General features: G+C 38.1%; 2 protein-coding genes across 3 annotated transcripts; both read right to left on the minus strand.

The window, feature by feature from the left end:
• Window positions 1-3,246: 3,246 nt before the first annotated feature.
• On the minus strand, window positions 3,247-4,231 carry LOC121726335 (the record flags this gene model as incomplete). The annotated part of the gene is made up of 1 exon (XM_042113649.1): window positions 3,247-4,231. A coding segment is annotated over exon 1 (567 nt), but the record flags the coding sequence as incomplete, so codon positions are not given.
• Window positions 4,232-6,082: 1,851 nt separating this feature from the next.
• LOC121726337 (high affinity copper uptake protein 1-like) lies at window positions 6,083-21,756 on the minus strand. Of its 2 annotated transcripts, XM_042113651.1 has the most exons (5): window positions 21,629-21,756; window positions 16,608-16,611; window positions 8,806-8,913; window positions 7,076-7,308; window positions 6,083-6,769 (listed from the first exon to the last, which is right to left on the minus strand). In XM_042113651.1, the coding sequence occupies exons 3-5, from the start codon at window positions 8,899-8,901 to the stop codon at window positions 6,568-6,570; spliced, it is 531 nt and encodes a 176-aa protein (XP_041969585.1). In that variant the 5' UTR covers window positions 8,902-8,913; window positions 16,608-16,611; window positions 21,629-21,756; the 3' UTR covers window positions 6,083-6,567. The 2 variants fall into 2 exon arrangements, with proteins under 2 accessions (XP_041969585.1, XP_041969584.1); XM_042113650.1 differs by lacking the exon at window positions 16,608-16,611 and having other exon boundaries at window positions 8,806-8,903; window positions 21,633-21,756.
• Between the last annotated feature and the right edge of the window lie 322 nt (window positions 21,757-22,078).

The raw sequence follows: 22,078 nt of genomic DNA on the forward strand, positions 1-22,078 counted from the left end.
CATCGGTCGAAAGTACCCAAATTTGAGGTTTTTCGAACCTTTAAAAATTCGTATCTTTAAAAATATTAACTTTATCGTAAAAAGTCATAGGACCTTTTTTATTGGTATTTCAATAAAGAATATTTATTATAATAAAGAATATTAATTTGTTCGGTTGAAAAATAACAATTCCTTGCAATTGTTTAAACAATGTTTGTTTAAACAATATGGCACCGGGTTGCGCCCTGGCAACATGCATTTATATCATCAGGAGGGCAATTTGAAGAGGATCGCATAAAAAAATTGAGGTGGAATAGTTTTCGGTACTCATGCGCCGACTCGTGCTAGTCTAAGATTAACAAAAACCCGTTATTATGAATAATTATAACATTTTTGTAACTATTTTGAAACACTTAATTAAATTGTGTTATGAATGTAACGTTGTAAACTCAGTTTAATTTCAATTGAATATAAATAATAAGTTTATTCGTAATATTCTTCATTAACAAAGTCAAACGGAAAAAATGCAAACTGTATATCTACAGTTTGTTAAAAAAGTCTTCAGACTATTTATTATCAATTGTACAAACATGTATAACTTAATATATATTTTTCTAAATCTTAGCAGTAAATTATGGATTGAGCTAGATTAACAAAAAACTCGTTATTATGAATAATTATAATATTTCTGTAACTATTTCAAAACACTTTATTGAATAGTGTTATGAATGTAACGTTGTAAACTCAGTTTAATTTCAATTGAATGTGAATAATAAGTTTTGATTGAGTGATGCATAACAAAATGTTTTACGGAAAAAATGCAAACTGTAGGTAGATTGTTAAAAAATCTTCAGACTATTTATTATCAATTGTTATACAAACATGTATAACGTAATATATATTTTTCTAAATCTTAGCAGTAAATTATGGATTGAGCTAGATTAACAAAAAACTCGTTATTATGAATAATTATAATATTTCTGTAACTATTTCAAAACACTTTATTGAAAAGTGTTATGAATGTAACGTTGTAAACTCAGTTTAATTTCAATTGAATGTGAATAATAAGTTTTGATTGAGTGATGCATAACAAAATGTTTTACGGAAAAAATGCAAACTGTAGGTAGATTGTTAAAAAATCTTCAGACTATTTATTATCAATTGTTATACAAACATGTATAACGTAATATATATTTTTCTAAATCTTAGCAGTAAATTATGGATTGAGCTTGATTAACAAAAAACCCGTTATTATAAATTTTGTAACTATTTAAAACACTTGATTGAATAGTGTTATGATTGTAACATTGTAAACTCAGTTTAATTTCAATTGAATGTAAATTAATTAGTTTTGATTGATTGATGCATAACAAAATGTTTTAACTTTTATTTTACGAATTCAATTGTATCTAAACACAGTGTTTATGATGTAACTATGTATTCTAGCATTGTTTGTTTAAAAAAATAGACTCATCGAGTTTCTTACGCCGGTTCTTCTCGGTGGGTGGGTCAGCGAACCGGTGGCAGGGACTTTATATTGACCAAAAACAATAAATAATCATATTCGTCAAAATTTTGTTTTTATTTGTTTTATAGTGTCGGATTTTTATGTTTCAAAGACTTTGTTTTTGTGAAAATTGTGTATTGTTATGTGAACTAAACTTAACAAACTCAGTTTTTACAAATTCAAGGTAATTGAAACATAAAAATCTGACAAGGATATCCTATCCCCATAATATCCTAATACACACATGCAAACATAAACGCACACATACACACCTGTAGAGTTTTATCGCCCCAATTTAAGATGGCGCTAGCTGTCGCATCAAATGTCAATTCGTGAGCCGTCAAACTCTTCTAAGACGCTTATCTGTCTACAAATATATACTAGTAATCTGTGTCAGCAGTGTTGCCAACCCCTTATTAGAGCTAAGCTGTAGATATGCTAGAAAAAAACTGTAGAAAACTGTAAATATCAAATTGAAAAACAGTAAATCTACAGTTTTATATTTAATGATATTTTATTATTTAATTATGGTAATAAATAGAATATATTTCCGGAAGCCGGGAATTAACAACCAGAAAAATCATGAAATATGTCTGTTTTACCGACTTTACATTGGTAAAACAGACATCGATCGACCGAGCGATCAATGTCGGTAAGGGGCTTATTCCACCTTACTTTTAGACGTCCTAATTAGGATCCTAAAAAAGACAAATTAGAAGCTTCTGATTCTGATTGCACCAATCAAAATCTGTATTCTTCTGATTTAGTGCGCTAATAATAAGAATCCTAACTGTTTCGTTTATATTAATAAGTTTAATATAATAAAATAGACGACGCTGGCTAGCTCATAAAAACTGTAGATTTCGAGGCCTAAACTGAAAACTGAGAGGATTTCTGAAAAACTGTAGATCTACAGCTAAAACTGAGGGGTTGGCTACACTGGATGTCAGAACTCAGATGACATTTCGCACAAATCACTGCACAGACTACAAAACCGACGTCTATGGTTATGATTCTATCTAGCAAAGATCACGATAAAGCGCCATCTAGTAGTTAAAAGAATAACTAGTAAGACGTGTAGACCAAAGGTGTAGACTGTAGAGCCAAAAGTGCAAAATATGCCAATTGCCAAAGCCAAAGTTTAACTAGTAGGTGTTTCATTGTTGTAAATTGGAGAATAACGGGTAAACTGATTACGTCACTCCAAGCGATTAGGTACTTAAATAGTAAATACCTTTATGGACACTCGCATCACCGGAAGAGTTGAAGGTGCCTGACTGAATCTAATATTTTATTTAATACTATATCCTTTAAGAACCATTATACTTATTACATATTATATTAGATAAACGTACCTATATTCCGGGCATGATCAACCCTCACTACCCTTTTTTTTTTTTTTTTTTTTTTTTTTTTTTTTTTTTTTTTTTTTTTTTTTGCGCAGGGGAAACCCATCATGGGTCCCCCGGGTCGGGTATGTGCCTCAGTTAGCTGAAGCACCCGGGGGTATGTGAGACTCTTACTCACTAAAACCACCTGCGGTTGCCTTCAGCCGTATACGGAGGGATGTCCTGGATCTGTCTAACACAGGACTCCCTCCACGACCGGCCGGTCTACCTCATAGGGACCGGACTTCCACCAAGTAAGGGAACGCTTAGGCAAACTAAAGCGTTCCCCTCGACGCCGGGACTAGCTAAGCTGGGCAGGTACCCATCCTGACCCGGAGCCCCGTGGGACGGAAGTTATTGGAGGTTCGCATAGCGACGCCTCCGCACTCCCGTCCTACGCCGGCGGAGCGGAACGGAGGAAGGGTCATCCTCTCTGTTCCGCTCCGCGGCCTCTTTCTGTGAAAGGACGGTTTCACAGAAAGAGACCGCCGCCTGCCAAGCCTCATCACTCTCGAGCATGCAGCGCACCATGCTCGGGAGAGAGAGGTCTCCACCTAGCACCGCCACGAGATCGTGGCGCTGCACGGCCCAACGATCGCACACCTCGAGGGTGTGCTGGGCCGTGTCCTCCGCAGCGCCACAGTCGTGGCAGACTGGCGTTGGCTCTCTCCTGGCGACCTTACACAAGTACGCACCGAAACAACCGTGTCCGGTGAGTACCTGTGTAAGGCGGAAAGTGAGGGACTTTCTCTTGCGGCGCATCCATGCCACAAGAACTGGACGCAGAGCCTCAGCAGTACGTTGACCGTACTGGGCCTGCGCCAGGTCCTCACCCCACCTTCGAAGCAGCCATTCCTGCCCCAGCTTCCGCACCCGCGAAAGCTCCTCCCACGTCAGCGACTCACCAAGTGACCTCCTCTCTAAAGTGAAGAGGTGCATCTCGGCGAGCACCGGCGCCACGAGCTCCCACGGGGGATCTCCAGCCAGGGCAGTGGCTGCCACCCAGGAGACTGTACGGTAGCCCCGAATTACCCTCACCGCTATGACCCGCTGCGCCTTTCGCAGCTGGGCTTTGTTCCTTACGGTGAGGGAATCCGCCCAAATTGGGGCCCCGTACAAAGCTATACTCCGGCAGACCCCGGAGTATAGCCGCCTGCAGGCTTCGCTGGGCCCTCCTATGTTCGGAAGGAGCCGGCCCAGCGCTGATGCCGCCCTCACGACCTTCGGTCCCAACTGTTCGAAATGCGGACCGAAGGTCCACCTCCCGTCCAGGATAAGCCCAAGACATTTTAGTGTCGGGCTCACCCTGACCTCCGTCTCTCCGATCAGGAGTCGTGCACCCGGTGGGGGTCCTTTCCTCCCGGGCAACCCTCACTACCCTGCGCAATGCTGCATAGTAGCCGGTTGCTACCATGCAGCGGCTGTCCGCGTCTCGCGGACTTATCACATTGTGCTTTTCTAGGCCATTTTTTTGCCACACTTACATACATATTTTATTTGGCACTAATTACTAAACAATCCTGCTTTATATTTTACAAATGCGTCATTAATAATAATAATAATAATATCTTCCACTGATACTTGTACCGTGAGCCGTGAGGGACTTAAATAAAAAGTACCTAACTGTATCCGAAATTACTTTATTGAGTAAGTATAATATATTATAAACACTTAAAGATCTAAATTTAAATACTATTTCCTACGAATAATAAAAGACTATTTCTTTATAAAATTAAATTATTGCCTACTTCTATAATATCACATTTTTTTGGAAGTTACAGTTTGTCAATGTTCTAGATACAAGTAAACTTAACGTAGGTACTTATGAATTCTTTATATATTTTAGGATAGTAAGGAAATGTCATAACATGGAAAATAGTCACTGTATTATAACATAACTTAGTGTCTTTTTCGTGAATATGGTATATACTATGGGCTCCTTGTGCGTACGTAATACGTATAAGAATCGGTAATTGAGGCAGGCATTTTGGGGGACTAAGTACTAACTACTACCTAGCATGCAATTATTGAGAATACTGAAAATAATATGACATTAAAATGGAAAATATTAGTGAAGTGTAGTGTTAGCAAGGACCAAGGTCTGTCTTCTGAAGGATGGATGAGAACATATTTCTCAGTCCAGATAACAATGTTTAGGAAACTCTTAATTTTGTACTTTCAAAAATATAGTCGACCTACTTTTCAAATCGATGTGACCCAAATGTTAACAGCGCAGAAAAAACGGGCAGCTATAAACCAATTTGAAAACATCACATAAAATCGAGAAGGAAAACTGAGAGGAGTGTTTTGGATCCACATCGCGGGTGTTGGCTGTGGCCTTAGGTATAGCTATTTTAGAATGATGTGACGTGGTACTCAATACTCAATACTTTTGCTAGGAATGATGGAACTCATGGAAACCACTTAACTTAAGTATTACTCAAATATGCCGCAAGAGAATTTTGATTTGAATTAGATATCACATTAATAAAACATAGGTACCAAACAACAATGCGAAATGATGCTGAAAATATTTTGTCATGTCATTTATTCTCAGGTCTAATCCAAAATTAATAATGCTGATATACTTACAGACCTAATTACAATAACAGTAGACAATATTTTACAAAGTCGGCTAAACGATTTAGCGAGTTGTCGTGCTGATAATGGTTTTGATAAACTTTACGGTGTAAAATACTGATTTACAATACAAATCGTTAGGGCGTAGTCTTAAAGTCTTTAAGTAGATGTAATATTTGCTAGTGTCAAAAGTTTCACGACTTTATAGTTAGTCTTTATCTGCCGTAACTCACAGTATGAACATCATGGCGAATTGATCGCTGGCTGCAGGACGCACATTCTGCAACGTTTGGTCAACAAACATTTCAATACAAAATGTATATTATGCATATAATGTAGCTGGCGACGTTGCTATGGTGTCACACTGAGTTAGGGCTCTCATAGGTTTCATGTATGATGTAGGTCATACGGTAGCTATGTTACATACATAAGAAGAATTTAAGAATCGAAAAGGTCATGAGATTAAAGTTATTATAAAGTAAATTATTGCTTCATACCACAGACCGAGTAAAACATCACTTGTATAATATCACCTACACTTACAATTATACCTAGCTTACGATCTTTTTAATACTAATAATAATTATAAATCTTAAATCTTATCTTAAAAAAATAATCTTAAAAAAATAATAAGATTATTTTTTTAAGATTTATAATGTCTAGCGTACATTAACTTCTGAAACTAGATAGGTATAGGTGAACTTCTCCGAAACAAAATGAAGAGCTTAAATACTGATGTTCAGTTTCTAAATAAGTTTGACGGTGTTATTGGATGGAAAAACTAATGATACATTTGGTTGGAAACTGCGAATCTTCTACATTATTCTTGTATTTGCAAAAAAATGTGTGGTTCCTAAAGAGTCCCAATGAACGTGTCTCTGAAGAACGTTAATCTCAAAGGAACTTTTTTTTTTTAAATATTTACGAAACTAGCGATTCCAATAAAAGAAAATAGTCCCTCCTCAGTCCTCACCGCGGTGCTACTCACAATCATTTAAAGTATTTTTTTCTCTGTGTTTTCTAAAACTTTCAGTCAAAGCAGAGTGGCAAGCTTCGTTCGTCTGTGTGTCTGTCGCATCGGGAATGTTGGAGTTTCGGAGCGTCTGGGGGGTGTCACTGGCAGTGCTCGGTGACGTCGACGACGGTGTTCTTGCGCCAGCCGAAGCAGAAGTACCCGGTGGCGAGGCCCAGCACGAGCGCCAGGCACAGCCAGACGTTGTAGGTCATGAACACCAGCATCAGCAGGTAGGACGCCGCCGCCTGCACCGCGTGCAGCACCGTCTGCGCCGCGTGGCCCGACGACAGCATGCTGTACCTGCAACACAAAATTGTGCATTCAGTAAATCAATTCCATTAGTTTCCGTACATACTCTATCTTGAGATGTGGTTATACAACTTTCAGCTTACTGTTAAAACGACGATATTCTGTAAGTTTTTATATAGAAGGGTTTTAAGCAAATGTAGACAAATTTCCTTTGATTAGGCCATCAAAAAGTCTCGAGGACCACATAAATAATGTTTGTTTTTAAGGTTGCTTGTAGACATTTCAACGCTGTTCTCTATCACGTCTCAACCTTTTTTATAGTAGATTATTTATAGTAGATTAGAGTACAATACTAACTTGACAACGGCGGTGCCGCTGCAGCGCGCGCCGCACTCGCTCTTGGCGATGTTGACCTGCGAGTCGGCGGCGGCGGCGGCGGAGTGGCGCGCGAACAGCGCCTCGCGGTAGTACTTCAGCCCCTCGTACAGCACCCCGCACAGGAAGATGGCCGCCGCCGAGCCCAGCAGCTCCAGCGCCGACCGCGTCACCCACCCCGAGAACAGGATCTCCTGGCACACGCCCGCGTGGAACTGGAACACCAAACATCCTTATTGAGTACCTAGGTACTCTGTGCTGGTCGCCAGAGTATGTCAAGTGTCAATGATGGACAGCTCGATGCGGCCAATTAAGTTCACTAATCAACAACGGTAGTCCCTAGTCAATACATAAATAAACTCTTGTAAAAACTTCATATACGTGTTATACGTTAAAAATTGACAAAAGTTAAAACGTCCAAAGAAGAAAGAAAGTAAATAGTGTATACGGATGTTGTATGGCCCAAACCATCAATTTTAAAGGTAAAATATAAATAAAAACCATTTATTTGTATGTGATAACACTGATAACTGATATGCGGCATGTAATGTGAAAAAGTAGCTCCGTTATCGGTCGTTGTGTGAGCAGCGCGGCAGTGCCGGTGTTTGCGGTCTCCGAGCGATAGCGATGGCGGCGATGCACCACTATCTACCGCTCGTCGCTACACGTTTCTGTTTGACACACATTTTTATATTCTAAAAATACTAGAAGGAAACAGGGAAAACTCAGTGTCGTTCGTATATTTTTTTAATTAGTAATTAAAGAAATTGAATGATTATTATTGATTAGGCTAGAAACCGCTTATGACCGCCGCGCCATCTGCCGCCGAGTAGACGAAAATTCAAAGGAAAAAAATACTTTTTCAGTGTTTTTTTTATTCGTCTAAAGGCCTGTTTCACCACTTCCTGATAATGAAGGATAGGCTACCCACCACTTTACTTGACAGATAGAGTATGGAGCATCTGCCAAAAAAGTTGTGGATAGTCTATCCGGCATTTTATCAGGAAGTCGTGAAACAGGCCCTAAATCTAATTATAATTATTTTAGTTTTAATTTTAAGTTCATTAGCCTATTGATTTGTCTGATTTTATTATTGTTCTCTATTGTGATCCAATTGAATATTTAAAGCAAAATCATGTGTTTATTGCACCGTTGCACGATAAGGCTATTTATAAGGGTCCCGTATTATAAGGGTCAGGGATACCTAATGGATAAAACCGGAACCCTATTACGAGGACTTCGATGTCTGTCGGTCTCCAGGCTGTATCTCAAGAACCGCTATAGCTAGACTTCTGAAATTTTCACAGATATGTGTATTTCTGTTGCCGCTATAACAACAGATACCTACTGAAATCAAAATAAAATTTATATTCAAGGGGGGCTGCCAGACAACACACGTGATTTTTTTGGCTTTTTTTGTCTCTATGTCGATAATGACAACAGATAGGCACTTGAAAATTTCACGAAATCCTCAGTTCTAATATGTGCAATTTAATAATAATAAAATTAAAATTTAAGGGTTTTCCCATACAAGAAATACAAGAAAGTAAAATTTTGACATATTTTGGCTCTGTAACGGTACGGAAACCTTCGTCAGCGAGTCTAACTCGCACTTGGCCGATTATTATTATTTGTTTGTAATTATGTATAAGTTTGGATGAAATTGTATCTGAATTCTGAAAAGTATACAGTAGTAAGTATAACACACTCACCACCATGCTATGGCCGCTGTGCCCCATGCAGTCGTCAGCGGCGCCGTGGTCGCCGTGGTCGTGGTCGGCGTGGTCGTGGTGGTCGTGGCCCTCCATCTCTGTAAACACAATACATTATGGTGACAATAATAGTTTTTGCGATCGTTGGGTTGAAGGCAGATCGGTCGGTTGAGCGTCTTCGACTTTACGGTGCGTATGGACATGCTCAACTTCAGTCGTTGCACTTTCAAAATAAAAACTTAATCATAACCGGATCACCTATTCGCTGCAGATACGCGATGTACAGACAGACAGATACACGACGGGCGTAACACTACACCTCTTTGGTTTTGCTTCGGGGGTGAAAAATATACTTTACAGCGTGAAAATATTATACCGCTCGTAATATAAAAATATAATAATTGGCACTGCGAACCAACCAGCGCTGATAACAGCCGCGAAGTCGCCTGCGAGCGTGCCTATAATACTACTTGTAACCGAGTAGGTACCTATACATATAACGTTTAGAATATAATATTATAATTTACAGACATCACGGCCGTGGACAATTGGTAGAAATACCTCCATTACAATCGGGAGTAATCGTTAAAACATACCTATAAGTTATAACTTATAAGTCAAAAATCAAAATATTGAAAACGACATTCGATTTTATTACAAAATGTATACTATTAGAGCTACGAATAGTGGACATAGAGTCAATATTTCCTTTCTTAGTTCAACCAGCTTAATGATATGTTTTTAACCGACTTCCAAAAGAGAGGAGGTTATATGTTCGGCTGTGCATATATATATTTTTTTTGTATATTCGATGTCTGCTCGATTTGCTGAGAATCGAACCGAATCGAGGTACAAAATTTGGGCTTTTACAAAAGTGTTATTTTATTCAATCATTAAGCTTATGTCATAAAATGTTTCTAAACAGTTGCCTAGATTAGTGCCCTTTGGTATAATCACATGGATCTCGGTGTTACACCACTAAGGAAATAAGGTAGCTTCTGTGCCTTATGTGTATTGTATACTCTATGTCAGGGGGGAAGAGTTGTGAGCGGTTGCAGATAGTTGTGCAAGCTCTTAGCTCTGTGCTCGGCTTTCACCGCAGCTTGTGCAACGCACCTGGCGACGCCCAGCACAGATGTACTCTGTTTCAACGCATTTTGTGCTAAACGTATACAAGAAATTACTGCGCGAGCGAACTGAACTGCCAATGTCTTTTTATTGCACGATTAATGCGTGACTTTTAAATTAAAAGTTAGCCTACGGGTTACTCAGAATTTTTATGAGGAAAATTGGTAGCTGTGTATTCGTGCGGTAACGTTATAGAACACAAAATTTGTTGTATGTGACTAATCTTGACTCATATAATGAACGTACAATAATAAACATTTTACGTTCATAACTCTCTTTCGATAAGTTATGAACAGCTGACATTTCCTGGAGACTGCAGAGCCCGGTAATTCAATATTAATATTCAAATGAAATTGTATATTGTATAAATGTTCTTGCGATAAAATTGAAATTGCGTTTCAATTCAATAAAGGCATAACACAGCAGCTAGAACAGAGTCCAGAAGATATAAACACTAAAGAACTATATAATACTAATTACTAGTGGATGCCAAATTTTAGCAAAATCGGTTCAGCTGTTTAAGCGTCATGTGGTAACAGACAAAACAGACAGACGGACAGACAGAGACACTTTCGCATTTATAATATTAGTACGGAATTAGTTTGCGAGAAGACGTTACAGAGAGACACGGGGGATGGTCGCGCGTTCATATCTTTTACTCTCGCGCATAACGTGAGTAGGATATACTTTATTTTTTTCTTTTAAATAAAAAATGTTAAATATTTGGTTTTGATTAGTTACAACTGATCAAATACTTCGTATTTTTACTTGATAGGTACAGCTTTACAGTTTTTTCACTTTACTAATAAAAATATCCGCACTGTATCCCGGACTTCAGACGATAATTAAATTTACTCACATTCTCCTTCTCTACTAAGTGTCTCATTAAAATATATTGTTATTTCGTAAATATATTGTTATGTCATATTGTACCGGTTTGTATTAGCGCAGCGAGTAGCTCGCGAGGCTTTTAAAATATTATGTTTCAATTGGACTCGGCACGTGTCACAGTAACACGGATTCGGTCATGTTATGTGTGTTATGTGAAACTAAAAACTAAACATTCCAATCAGTTAGCATTAGTAACTGCAACAATATCTCTAGGTACCTACTATACCTGCTTTGTCTAATGCGCTTAAAGGTGTTGCTTGTTTTTTCCTAAGTTCTATTATGTGGTTTACCAAGAGTAGCGATGAATTTAGTTATTCATACTAAAAAAAAGTTAATGTATGAGTAAAGTATAGTAAATGCTTACTTAATTTGCTGAAAAACTAATCCTTCAGAGTTCAGAACAAATATAGCATAACACAATATACGTAATATAACCGTTTGTATTTACGATGTAGAGCCTAGACACAGGAAAACAGCTATAGTCACATACAAATCTTAGATTATAATATTATGTTCTTAAGGTATTGAGGAAAGGCTAGCTTAGTATTTACCTAGACGTTATTAAGCCGTGGGTTTTTGTATGACGTAACCTTTTTGCGCTACTTCTAAAATCGTACAAGTTTAAAATCATGACAATATTATGTGTGTTACGTTGTTGTTTTGGCTCGTGACCGAAATTAGAACTAACTCTAGTCTCTACCTACATAACAGCTGGCCGTGTTCATCGAAGTCGTTTTGGTGCATGCGCCGCAAAACCTTTTAGGCGCATAGTAGTATCATGTGTATAGAAGCATTCTTCATCTTTGTATGTACTCGTAGGTCACAAAAATCCTCAAAGCCCGTAATAACTATGTATAGTAAGAATCATCAGATTATTCCGTGCGTGATGCACCGCTGAGCACGCGTTATGGAATATGGATCAATATTCAACGGATAACTGACACAAAGATACGTAACTATTAATTCTATACTTGCTGCCGTATACGGATCCGCCGTACTTGGAGATCACTGGCATAGTGATAGGAGATAATGTTATTTTAGGTAGCTATAGCTAATTTATTGCAAGGAAAACACGTGCCAATGCTTGACTAAAATAATACCTCATAAAATCATTTAAACATCAAATAATTGCATGCGTGTTTTGCCTCCTTTAAGGTGCCTTCCTGAAATCGTAGAATCGTTGAGTTTACATTTAACTAATATAATATAACAAGGGATCACAATATTAAAGGTGGCCGTATTAACGCGGGCGCCACAAAAAAGCGCATCAGTCGAGATTCGACATTTTTAACATCAGAAATATGTTAGATGCGGCAAATAATAGGTACCTGCTACCTAGTAAGTACTAACACAACTATCGTGGTTCGCACCGAAACAATACAAGTTCAGATTAAACTCGACAAAGCATTTGATACGTTGCCTTCAATTAGATGGGCAAGGTCAAATATTAATAAATATCTAAGATTTACATCAGCGGCTCGCGAGGTTCACTTTGAACTTTATTGTTATAGAAACAAGGTCGACACACCTGCAGCGAAGAGACCGGCTCACCTTGGAGTCATGATGCACTTTTTGTGTGAATCTAATGACTGCAGGGAGAAAGTCAACAGGGAACCTGTTACGTCGACAGAAGTCTAGATTATTAATTATTATTATAGATATAACTATGTAATACTTGGAGCCTTTCTGATTGCGTTAGTAAACTTGCTTAGGTCTGGGTAAAACTTGAAATTACACCAAATTATCATTTACCGCTGTTAGAATTTGTTAAAGAGTTTACATTATTTTTTTAAAAGAAGCAGGTTTAATAAGAAAAATAATGACTACGTGTCACTGTATGTCAGACGAGGCATGTGCTGGCGCAGCTCAGAATGACAATTCCGCTGAAATGTTATTACGAGTTTCGACCACAAATCAAAATATGTATCATTTGAAAAATTGCTTTATATGTAGATGACCTACGGGCCACGGGCTGTGCTATGAATCAACTTTTTATTATTTACTCGAGTTATGCCATATAAATGTTAGTCAAGAGTCACAACTCAATATTTTTGTTAGGTGGACTTGATATAACCCAACCAAATTAAATCTATTGTCTGCTTCTAAATCAATTTCTCTCTTGGTAGATTAAATCTTATAGTTTTTTGGCGCATACATTTTAAACATACGTGGGAGAGCCATGCTTCGGCACGAATAGGCCGGCTCGAACGGAGAAATACCATGTTCTCACAGAAAACCAGCGTGAAACAGCGCTTGCGCTGTGTTTCGCCAAGTGAGTGATTTTACCGGAGGCCCAATTCCCTTCCCTATCCTCCCCTATTCCCTTCCCTTCGCATCCTTACCCTCCCCCTTTACCCTATTCCCTCTTAAAAGGCCGGCAACGCACCTGCAGCTCTTCTGATGCTGCGAGTGTCCATGGGCGACGGAAGTTGCTTTCTATCAGGTGACCCGTTTGCTCGTTTGCCCCCTTCTTTCATTAAAAAAAAAACACTTATAATGTATTATGCAAGCGCGTAGGTACTGGTAGCCGCTCGTCGACCTTTATGAGTTAACTGTGAAATATATCAAGGTGACACTCAAACACAAGTCCGGAGGACGAACACACGACTTGTGTTTCTGAATTGCCTCCATTTCATACATTCACCTGTAAACCAGGGTACTGACGGGCCCAGAATTTCGACTCACATGAACGAAACCTGGAGTAGGCATTTGACTTAAAAAAATTGTAAAGGAACACTCTGCGTACTATGTAGAGGCAGCTCAATTTTGACTTTACCTTAATTAACCGGTGGTAGGCACCAATATTGTCCCGACGTTCAGAGAAAAAAAATATTCTGAATAAAAAAATTGAGTTTGAGTTATTGAGTTTATTACCTGTCCCATAATTGTTCAGCGTATTTTAGCAGCTTTTTGCCTGGTAAATACTAGAATATTCTAAACACTCTAGTCTCTATACATTTCAAAAGACTAGGCGATGCGTCTCTAAATTAATCAAAGTTGCATAAATTAAGAAGTTCGAGTCTCAAGACTTTATTGTTTAAAATTGTTTTGTACTGAATCAATGTAATCGTGATTTTTTACATTTTAATACAGTAGGATCTTGGAACGTGTATAAACTAGCGCTTGCCATAAGCACCTGTAGTTACCTGCTACATCATACTCTATGGTCTATACTAATATTACTACTACACTATAATAATATTCTCTACGTCCTATAGAACGGCATACACAGGAAGGCACGTCTATCCGACCAATGCTAGGAACACCGGACAGCGGAAAGGCGTATACTATATCTAATATATTCTATAGCTTAGCGATACGGATCACTCTCATACATAACATACTTTTCCTACATACCACATCCGAGAAGAGCGATTTTGTTTTAAATTCTTTTATATCACAATAGCAGTATAGATGTAGTTTTAAAATTAACCTGTCAGGAGAATGGAGGTCAAGTTGAGGTATTTAATAATACATTTATAATTTATATCGTGTATTACAACATTACAATGTAAAGTTGGTCAACTGTTACATGCCCGTGCGGTTGCGGCGCACTATCGACTATCTTATCACACGTCCTCAAACTATCTCTAATTCTTATTTCATTTACGCTGGTTTCATGACATATTATTTGAATTCTAATTCTGTAAACTTTTGCTAAGATATCACTTGTTCCTCTCAGAGGACTATAGGTGGTTGTCGCCTGCTATTTACAGGGAAAAACTGCAGTTTTGGTGACGTCATATAAAAGTGATGATGATGGTACGTAGAGTATCACTCATATGACAATGTAAATAACAATGATTTTTAAATTTTGTTAGTCTCGTCTGCTAAAACTCGAGAACGGCAGAACCGATTTGACTAATTTTAGTCTTGAAATATTCGCCGAAGTCCAGGGACGGCTTATATAATGAAGAAAGTTAAAAGAAGTTCACCGGTTCATCTCGTTAAGGATAATGATCATCACGACGATGATGATGATGATATAGATTAGAGAGTAGAACGGGAACAGTAACGGAGACGGAGAGTCAACAGTCGTATTAGCACATTCGGCGCGCGATATTCGTCAGTACACACGTCAGGGCACACGCTATATGCCTGCGAGATGAGAGAACACAGCCTGCATTGTGAACAGCTCACCCAGATACATTATAGCCACCCAAAATCTATACATCTTTGATCTTAGCTAAATATTGGACAGTCAATAGGCATAACAAACCCATACTTATGTTATAAATGCGAAAGTGTGTCTGTCTGTCTGTTACCTTTTCACGCCCAAGCCGCTAAACCGATTTTGCTGAAATTTGGTATGGAGATACTTTAAGTTCCGACATTAAAAATACGTACGACAGCGATAAAGGATTGCATCTTGATTTGTATAAACGAGAAACGACGTGATGAATAAATATTGTAACAGGTACCCAATAATTAAATGTATTATCGACAATTCTGCGTTGAAAATTGCGACCTTGAGTAACACTGTACTTGTTTTAGGTTCGGTTGTTATGTTTGTCGAGCATTTATCTGTGGAGTGTCCACTCAGAGTTGCACGATACACATATCTGGAGTGTAGTGGTCTCAAACTGCGGAAATGGCCCATTGTCTTGTTATGCTTATGAGTGAACAGCTCGTGTCGCCGCGCAGTCTCGCTTGTTTGCAACTCACACATTATAATAAGGGATATTATTAAATGCACATCGGAATAATTTTTCAGCACACTACCTTAACTCCGCTAATAAACTGAATGCATATCAGAAAAACTAATGCTGATCAAAAAAACAATTGATTAACTGAACATGTCCTCCAAAAAAAACTTAAACATCATACAAAACGAGACGACCTTTATAACCGAATTCACACCAAAAATATGGTTCATACATCGGATATATTATTTGTAAAACTAAAATTTAAATTGTTTATCAAAAATACTAACTTGCACTCTAAATTGGACAATCTTACAACGGAATTTCTAAAAACGATATCGAAAGGTGCACCACAATAAAATCAATTTCTATTATCAAAACAAGTCTACAAATTGACAATCTATATAATTCAAGGTTTCTTGATAAAAATTATCAAAATTTACTAGTGTATCGTAATTGTATGGGTTAATAAATTTATTAATGATTCTTAAATAATTAATAGCAATGTTCGCCCAATACGACTTGATTGGGTTAGGTTAGATGGCTAAGGCGGGAGCTCCGTCGACTCACTCCGACTCGCTCTTTGCCGATTGTTTATTATTATTGTTTATAAACTGAGTTACACTTGATGATTTTTATGTATTAAATTTTTATTAAAAGATATAACCGACCTCAAAATTGTACGTACTAATTGAAAATTAAAACTCCCTATTTCTAAAACTACTAAACCGATTTTGATAAAACTTGAACTATTCCCTAAGTTGAACAATACCTAGTACACCAAAAAAAGAATTACTGAAATCGGTGTGGTAGTTCCAGACATACGCGACCACAAACATAAAAACATGAATACATACATACATACATACATACATTTTTGAAATTTGGCACATTTGTTTAGACTCTGATTTAGACTAACATATACGAAAATTGGGCAGTTCTGGAAATATTACATACATACGCGTCGAATTGATAACCTCCTTTTTTGAAGTCGGTTAAAAACAGGGCAGGAAATAGGTCAGTGAAGACAGAAGCTGATGATGTTGACAGATATTGTGTTAGTGTGTTGACGCCTGCAGTTTCCGCCGTCGCGTTTGCCGGTCGTGTATTTGTAAACGTCTAGACTCTAGAGGGCATGGCGTGGCTGGTGCTTGGTCAAGAATCGGTGTGATTCCCTGGCCGCGTTGTCTGGGGGCTTGGGGAGTTGGGGCTGTTCTACTCTATTGTTTTACCGGTTGTCAGCTACAATTTAAACCAACTACAAAAAAATCCTAGCAAACATAAGTAAATACGTCCCTAAAGAGATATTCGACTTAAGTTTTAGAGCATTCTCTCGTACAAAATAACCAACTTTTACACGATTGTACTAAAAAAGAATGGGAAAATTCCCACTCCTGCTTCTTTAGCATAATATGATAGGCAATATTCGTGTATATTTGACAGAATTGATCTACAAAGCTGATGATTACGAGCGAATGATGAACAACGAGAGAAGGTAGTCAAACCCTTACAAAGATCAATTTACCTTCTCAGTGCTTAATGCAAATTGTACTGAAGTTAAAATGTCGTTGTAACAGTGAATTTCTAAAAGTTTCTCAGGCAGACCTTCGCGCGTTGGGCAACTGTTGCGCGGCGCGGACAGTTGCGCAAGCCCTATGGATTTAATTGCCCGGTACTCGGGTTTATCCACTGGATAAGTTTCTTATTCGATCTGCATTACTTTGACTCTACCACTTAAAAGTTTCAAGAGCAATATCAGAGTTTATTGATTCAATACGCAGATGGCGATGCTATGTAATTTGATTGACTTATGTTCAGTGTTAGCAAGGGGTGATAGAACCCAAACGATTCGCGTAGGTCTGCCAGCTAGCAATGAATATCTTCGACGGTAAAATCCTTTGTACCACTCAAAAATAAATTGAACATTTTTCGCAAAACAATAGTGTATGACACAGTGTAAAGCTATTTTAACCGTTGTATTAGTTCAGGTGGAATAGACAATTGATCAGTGGCGCGACTAACAGCCTGAACAACACGCAACAACACTTAACAATACATATACAGGTGTAACGCGGCGTGACGGTCGCTCAGCGTGTGTCATGGCGCCCAATGTGATGAATGATGATAATTTAACTTTGACACGACCTCTACGCCAGTAACATAAGCAAATAGTTTAACTATATTAACTCATAAAGCCCCATAAGCTCACCGGTGAGCGAGACACAATAGAATAACAATGGATTTCCAAGAATCCACGATCGAAGGATTAATATAGGTACTAGATTAAACCGTCAATTTTAGAGGGAATCAGATAGACATACATACTTTCGCATTTACAATAATAATTGTAGAAATGATTATTTGAAGGAGTCATTATACCGTAATTTATCGTTGTTGCCTATATCTCTTAATCAAACCACCACGAGATAGATGAGTATACATTAATATGTCTATAATCTTATATATATCTTTAAACGAGCAATTCTTGTATATATATATATATATATATATATATATAGTGTGTAACTATATCATTATGACGTTTTCTGTTTCAAGGCAGGTTTAACTATCTCGAGCTAAGACGTAAAAGGTCAGCCACGGAATTCGGACTCAGTTGGTCTCAGGTTGATGACATTTACACCGGCGCACCACAGTGAGTTGCTACCTGACGAGGATGGGAATACCCATTTCCCACCAGAAACCTCGATTTCAACAGGATATAGAGTATTCCCTCACGAAAGAACGAATGACGTGACTAAAAATTCGTTATCCTTATTAATATCGAACTCGAACAGGCAAACGATAAGAATCTCTTGGCAGCGCCGTTCAATCGTGCACACAGAAACGAATATTATGTGGTTGAACTACGTCTGCTATTACGATACCATCTTTTGACTTCAAATATTTTTAAGCAATCTAATTCTTAACGCAAAATCAAGATCTCTTATGGATGATAGGAGCTCTACCTCTGTGTTGGGAAAAATAACTTGAGGCATTTCATGCGGAAAAGGGAATTTTCCTTCAAAACCATGTTGTGGTATTTGAAACTAGGCTACTGTAGCTGCATCGAGCAACTCTGAGTTTACCGCCAGGACACGGCGCGGCGGCGTCCAGAACTCCCCGCCCCTAGGAACAGGTTCTAAACCGGAATCCAGTGCTCGCGCCAAAGCCTAGGTAACCTAGGTACCGAACCTAAGTCTCAAATACTCGAACAATCTGTGCTATAATGTGCTTACAATTCCAGATGTAATTTTAATTTAAACTGAGAAACAAAAGCGTCTAATAATGCTACTAATTTAAATAAATGCAAAATGGACACAATTTTATCTTTGATTTTTTTTTCTTTACGTATTAATAACGTATAACGTAATTCGTAAATAATTCTGCTTAGAGTACAAGTACATATTATAGGTGTCTGCCATTATGCCCACAGGAGTACCGATATGTCTGAAACTCCTAATCTATAAGTTTTTATTACGTTTGCGACCGATTTAGGTTACAGCATTTTATTGCGACTCCGAAAACAATGCATTTGCAGTGAAAACCCAAAACGATAAAACTAAGCGAGTGTAATGTTTTAAACATAAAGAGTTATATTATATGGAAAACTTCTGAATGTCAATAAACATTGTTATTTATGAACAGTAACTATTATTACTTAATACCTACAATCTACATCACTCATGCTACTAGCACCTACTAGGTAACATTCATAAAGCAATCATCATCATCATCTTCAAGATCATTAGATATTTTAATAATAAATGATATGTCAGTTTGCATTGTAGCGTCCTTAACGCATACCTTGGTTCATGGCCACAATATAAATAGTTTCTTTTTAGACAAGAACAGAAACCAAATTCCGCATGTGGCAGGAACGGATTTTACTAAAGATCAAAAAAATATTTGATTAGAGTTAACACCTTATAAGTTATAGCACAAAAACACTACACACACTATATTAGTATTATTGTACCATAATATACAGTATGATAATAGTATGATGATATAATATAACATTACGACAGTGAACTCAGGTGGGTCGACCTTTGCCAGAGGTCACACTCCACACCACACGCGGCTAGCAGCGTCTACCCTGTTGTTTACTATTTCATTATCATATCGCTTACTAATTACTATAAACTGTTAAAACCTTAAAAATCATTGGTCTCGCCTCTTCTTCATCTTTGACAGCGATGGACTAATAATATGTTTATAATTGATCTAAAGTTTATACATCAACACAAGTATTTAAACCGCACCCACGCTGCGTCAAGTTTGTCCTAAGTCCTAACCCCTATAGGAAAAGTGCAGCAACTATAAATGGCAGCACAGTCAAGTAAATGTTTTATGCTAAGTACTCACATACGGTTTTACTCGATCGAGCAATCACGTAGAGTAAACCCACGGCTTGGGCTGTCGTCCACACATTCAGCATTAGTATATCGAGTATCGAGTGACGCGCGCAGTTCCGATTCACCGAATCGTTCGAGCCAAAAGATGTCTGGCTACATATTTAGCATTAGCAAGTCTCGTAATTCGTACACACGCTCGAGTAAAGCTCGATGGCTCGCGACGAGGAAGCTCGAAGGAAATTATATATATTTAATTCCATCGAGCCGGCTCGATGCGAGCCTTCTAGTTGTGAGTTTTGCGGTCCACGCGATAATTTTTACTCGATTTGGTGTAAAACTATCGAGTGATATCTATAGTGAGTACGACCAATAGAGCCTTGAGCTTCCAATTTTAGACGCAATAGGCAGCACCTTCTTTGTATAAAAGAATCGTGCATAAATTGGACTTGTCAAGAAAGTAACCTAGTAGATCAAGTCCAATTTCGGATGGGCGACGCGCCCAGCACTTTCGTTGTGCGCTTTTCCTATAATATCCCTAATTCGAAAGGATCAAAAAGATGCTGTTTTACAAAAAATCACTGATATGACGAATCACGAGGCCGGCCCCAGCGACCAGCCAATTAGTTTAATATAAAATAATAGACGCCGAGAATAAGGCCGAGGGAGCGTCAGCTCGCGTTAGGCGACCCGATCACTAACATAGGAGTTGCAACTTTACCCTGCAAAATGTTGATACTGTTTATAACTGAAAGAATTTAACCCTGTCGGGTTTTACCTTAACATAAGAATGATATTATTATTATTTTGTTGTGTTTATATTTAAACAAATAAAGTATCAAAAATGTAAAAAAACTAACTAACATTTGTAATTATCTACTTCTCTATCTGCACTACCTGCACTACCTGCACTACCTGCACTACCTGCACTACCTGCACTACCGGCACTACCTGCACTACCTGCACTACCGGCACTACCTGCACTACCTGCACTACCTGCACTACCTGCACTACCTGCACTACCTGCACTACCTGCACTACTGGCACTACCTGAACTACCTGCACTGTGCACTACTGGCACTACCTGCACTACCGGCACTACTTGCACTACCAGCACTACTTGCACTACCAACACTATCTCGCCTACGACTTACGAGTCGCGATAGAATGTTAGCTTACTGGTCGTATTTGTTGATAAACAGGATGCCGATATCAGATATGTTATCGACTTATTACCATATTATGTTTCATTATCATAAAAACCCTGAGGTAATATTTGGACGAACCCTAATATCTGTTAAATAAAGATCATCAAAAAATTTCGTATTCAAAACATCAGTTCGCACAGTCAACAAAATTCAGCTCCGGCAATACAAGCAACTGATCACGTAATAACAAACTATTTTGCTAGCGCATACTTAAATCGCAAATGATAATTAAGGTTACTTAGTCAGTTTTTTACTACAGTAGTTGTACCAAAGAAACAGTTTTAACAGATCCAATCCAAAGGTACCTAATATTAAAAATAAAGTAAGTACAAAAATGTGTAAATAGTATATTGTAATAGTAAAGTACAAAAGTAGTGACCAAAAATGTGTAAATGTAAATTAATTAATATTTAGATGATTAAAAATATTTAACTGCAAAAGAGACGTGCAATCAAAATACCCCGGTACCGGTTGTGTCTCTATCAAAAATTAAATGTTACAAAAAACTGAAGGCTAATTTCTAGACAAAGATAACATTTTGTTTTTATTAATTCTACGAGATAATAAGTCAATGCTAAAACGTAGTAATAATAAAAAAAACTCACCAAGCAATGAAAATAATTAATTTAATCAACAAAAGTTTGTTTTGACAGCACTGACCGATCACGAAAATAGTTGTGAAAAGTGGCGCGAAACGAAACGTGGTCACTTGTCAACACGTAGCGCGGGAATGTCGGTCGCCGGAGCGCAGCGCGCACACAGGCCCGCGCCCGCCGCGCGAGCGGGCCGCGTCAGCTGACCTGCGCGCGACGCTGCGGCGTGCGTCGTGAATCGTGATCGTGATCACCAAACCCGATCTTAAGTTGGGTGTAGAGAATTATGCCCTTCTTTTCGAAGTTTTAATTCTCAAATTTCTGTAACACGTTTTTTGTATTCGGAATAGGTATAATAGTATTATTCATTACAGAAAACTGTCCAAAGTATATTTACGATACTTTGGTGTACAGCTCGAAGTTACATAATAATATTACAAGTCAAAACATCACATTTT

This window comes from Aricia agestis, chromosome 4 (genome assembly GCF_905147365.1).
Source record: "Aricia agestis chromosome 4, ilAriAges1.1, whole genome shotgun sequence".
NCBI classification, from domain to species: Eukaryota; Metazoa; Arthropoda; class Insecta; order Lepidoptera; family Lycaenidae; genus Aricia; species Aricia agestis.